General features: G+C 58.6%; 1 protein-coding gene across 3 annotated transcripts in view; it reads right to left on the bottom strand.

The window, feature by feature from the left end:
• MFSD2B (MFSD2 lysolipid transporter B, sphingolipid) overlaps nt 1–2,460 on the bottom strand; it is a 16,250-nt gene extending 13,790 nt beyond the window's left edge. For all 3 annotated transcript variants that reach the window (XM_017893344.1, XM_017893347.1, XM_017893345.1), the window contains exon 1: nt 1,990–2,460. In XM_017893344.1, the coding sequence (XP_017748833.1) occupies nt 1,990–2,085 (96 nt within the window). In that variant the 5' untranslated portion in view covers nt 2,086–2,460. The remainder of the gene's footprint in view (nt 1–1,989) is intronic.
• Nucleotides 2,461–3,249: the final 789 nt, after the last annotated feature.

Below are 3,249 nucleotides of genomic sequence, written 5' to 3'. Positions count from 1 at the left end.
GGGGGGGGGGGTGGGTGGTGTGTGTGTGTGTGTGTTTTGTTTGTTTGCTTCCAGATCCATGGTATTCAGTCAATGCCACTGCAGTTTGAACAAAACTCCAAGTCCCGATCATGGCTAAGCAGTCCACCCAATCAGCCCCCTATCCACCTCACCTCAAATAGCTCTCCTTCAGCCACGCCGGGCTCCTTCCTATTCCTCAAAATCATCAAGTCTGTTGCTGCCTCAGGGCCTTTGCACTTCCCATTCCTCTGCCTGGAAGGTGACTCCTTGTCATTCTGGTTTGATGTCACCGGCTTAAATGTCACCTCCTTCAAGAGGCATTCCCCAACCACTCACCTCTCTCAGTTGTACTTATTGCCTGCTATATTCTCATTTACTTTCTGCCTCTCCCTACAGGAGTGGAAGCTCTCTGAGAGCATGAACTCTTTTATTTATCATGATGTTTCCAGTACCTAGAAAAAAGCTTGGTATACAGTAGGTGCTCAATATATAACTGTTGAAGCAATAAATGGCCATGAAGACCCTGTGTAAAGTGCTGTTTCTTTGGAAGAAGGTGGGCATCTTTTCTCATCCTTTGCTGGGGGCCGGAGGGAGTGGAGATGACACGGCTTCACCCATTTCCACATCTTGCAGGACACCCCAGCAGGCTCTTGTGAAGGGAAGGTCTCCCCAGATAAGGGATTATCACACTTTGCACACTCTTCCTACCCACAGGGGAAAACCACACTGGGGGTAGGATGATTCTTTCCTGACATTTGTGTGAACATCATTTCAGCTTCCAGAAAACTTTAAGAACAGGCAGAATTCAACGTGACAGTCCCCTCTCCCCAGTGGGGACTCTTGTATCCCCCAAAACGGGCCTAGCAAGTTTTTCGAACTTTAGAAATAACTTCCAAGTGAAGCCAGGAATATGGTCCCGTCTTGCCGTCTTGAGGATGACAGTTTTACCGAAAGCCATAAAAGTCCCGCACAGCTGTACAGTGAGCTGTACAAGCAGAAGCCCCTTGGGAGGGGCGGCTCCGGGCGAGAGGCGCTGCCCTGCTGTCTGTAGCTGCGGGACCCGGGGCAGGGCACCTCGGCTTCTGCGCATCGGTCTCTGGAGCGACCGGGGCTGCCACCCTCAGAGAGTTGAATGAGGATTCCACGCCGACGCTTCACCGGCAGTGCGAGTGTTTCCCTCTTGCTGTTAATCTCACCCTGAATTTCTAAGTTTCCCTGGGAAGTCAGAGTCCCCGGAGAGCCCCTTCATCTCACCTCACTTTCTTGTGGGACGCAATCCTGTGCTCCGAGGTGCCTGGTAGGACGCCCTGAACCAGGCTGGGGGCTGAGGTGGTCAGGGGAGGCCACAGAACGCCCTGGCACGAGCAGGGAGCAGGGGCACTCGGTGAGACCCAGGAAGCCCCAGGCCCCTTGCCCCGTCCAGCACAGCCCCGCTGGCCAGCACGGCCCAGCCGCATCAGGCAAGGGACAAGGAGCCCCGAAGACCCCGCCGCTCCCACCTGCCCTCCTCCCTTCTTGTCGGAGCCCATGGCCAGGACCTTCCCTGAGGCAGCCTCCAAGCGGAGCCTGGTGCCCGGCGAGACCAGGTTCTGGGAGGGAGGCCGAGGGCACAGCAGCTGCCTGAGGTCGGGAAGGACGCAGCCTCCCCAGGCGCTTCAGAAAGCCCTGCCTGCCCAGAGCTCGGGACTCCGGGAGGACCTGCGCTGGCACGGACAAGACCCCTAAGCCGGGAATCAGGACAGCAGGGACCACGCATCCCCAAGCTGTTTCCTTGGCTAGGGCTAGGCCTCCCGTCCTAGTTTCTATCCGGCGCCGGCACCTCCCAGCCTTCCCGCTCCCAGCCGTGTAACCCCGTGAGGGCAGCCCCTGAGCCGGCAGGTTTGGGCCGAGCCCCGCCGGGTTGCACCCAGCTGGAAAAGGGGCTACGAGGCGACGCCCTCGAGGTCCCCAGGGGCGCAGCCCCTTCCCGGCCCGCGCCGCCCCGCTCACCTCTCGCTCTCGCCTGACGCTCCCCGGGCCGGGCTCCGGGGCCTGCGGCTCCGGTTGCGGGGACCCCTCGGTGGCTGGTGCAGGGGGCGCCGCCATTGCCACCGCAGCGCCGCCCGCGGCCGTTGCCCTCCGGGTTATCGCCCTTGGGAGGGGCGGCTCCGGGTGAGGGGCGCGGCGCGAGTGGACGCTGGCAACGCGGGGGAAACGGAGAAACCGCGAGGGGCACCGTTTCTTTTGCTTCTCCAAAGGGAAACAGCGAAGAGCCAAAATCCGCGGGGGTAAAGGCCCGGCAGGTCCTCAGGACCGCGCTCCTTGGGGTGGATCCCCGAGGGGCGTGAGCGGCCCTGCGCGCTAAGGGCTCAGCCAGACCGCTGGGGTGACCGCGGGCAAGCAGCAGCTCCCCCGCAAAATGAAGCAAGAGGAGCGCTCGTTCAGGCTGGACCATGGCTGAACAGGCATTCCGGCGGCTACACATGACGCCCAACGCCTGAAATACACATTGTACAGTCTCCTATACAGACCACGGGGATGGCCAGTAACTAAGTTCTGGCCAGCGAATAAAAGCAGGTGGCACAGGCAATATTCCAGAAAAGTCCTTAAAAGGGAAGGGGAGTGACAGCAGGTAGCTAGTCAGACTCGAACAGGGCAGGAGAGGGCCACGCTTCCAACCAGGAACCTCAGGCAACCATCAGGCGACAGTCAGGCGGTTGTTATGCTCCCTCTAAAATGATAATTGACCCAGTGGGGCCAGGGAAAGGCAGTCTCCCAATAGAGAGAGAAAACCTGAAACTGGTGATCAGCCTCTCGGTGAGATCTCAGGAGCTGCGCAAGTGGACTTACACAAATTGCTGAGTTGAACCGACATGTGACCCTCCAAGGACACTGGACTGGTAAGGGAAGAACGCCTCCAGTGAGCATGGGTACAACTCCAGGAAACACAGTGTGCACACTCCCCTCCCAAGTGCTGGCAGGCCACTGCCCATGCGGACAGGCCCCCCAAGGGAAGAATCAGGGGAGACGGGATGCAAGACCCCAGAAGTATGCCAATGTGTAAGACCTCAGGTCAAAAGGTCAAACTGTGCACTTGTCTTTCAGGTCACCCGCTTGGCCCTCTTCCAAGTGTACTTTCCTTCCTTTCATTTCTGCTGTAGAGTTTTGTTTTGTTTTGTTTTTTTTGAGACGGAGTCTTGCTCTGTCGCCCAGGCTGGAGTGCAGTGGCCGGATCTCAGCTCACTGCAAGCTCTGCCTCCCGGGTTTACG

Source organism: Rhinopithecus bieti, unplaced genomic scaffold, assembly GCF_001698545.2.
Source record: "Rhinopithecus bieti isolate Rb0 unplaced genomic scaffold, ASM169854v2 scaffold_23816, whole genome shotgun sequence".
Taxonomy (NCBI): Eukaryota; Metazoa; Chordata; class Mammalia; order Primates; family Cercopithecidae; genus Rhinopithecus; species Rhinopithecus bieti.
This window is presented reverse-complemented; position numbering and strand designations above follow the sequence as displayed.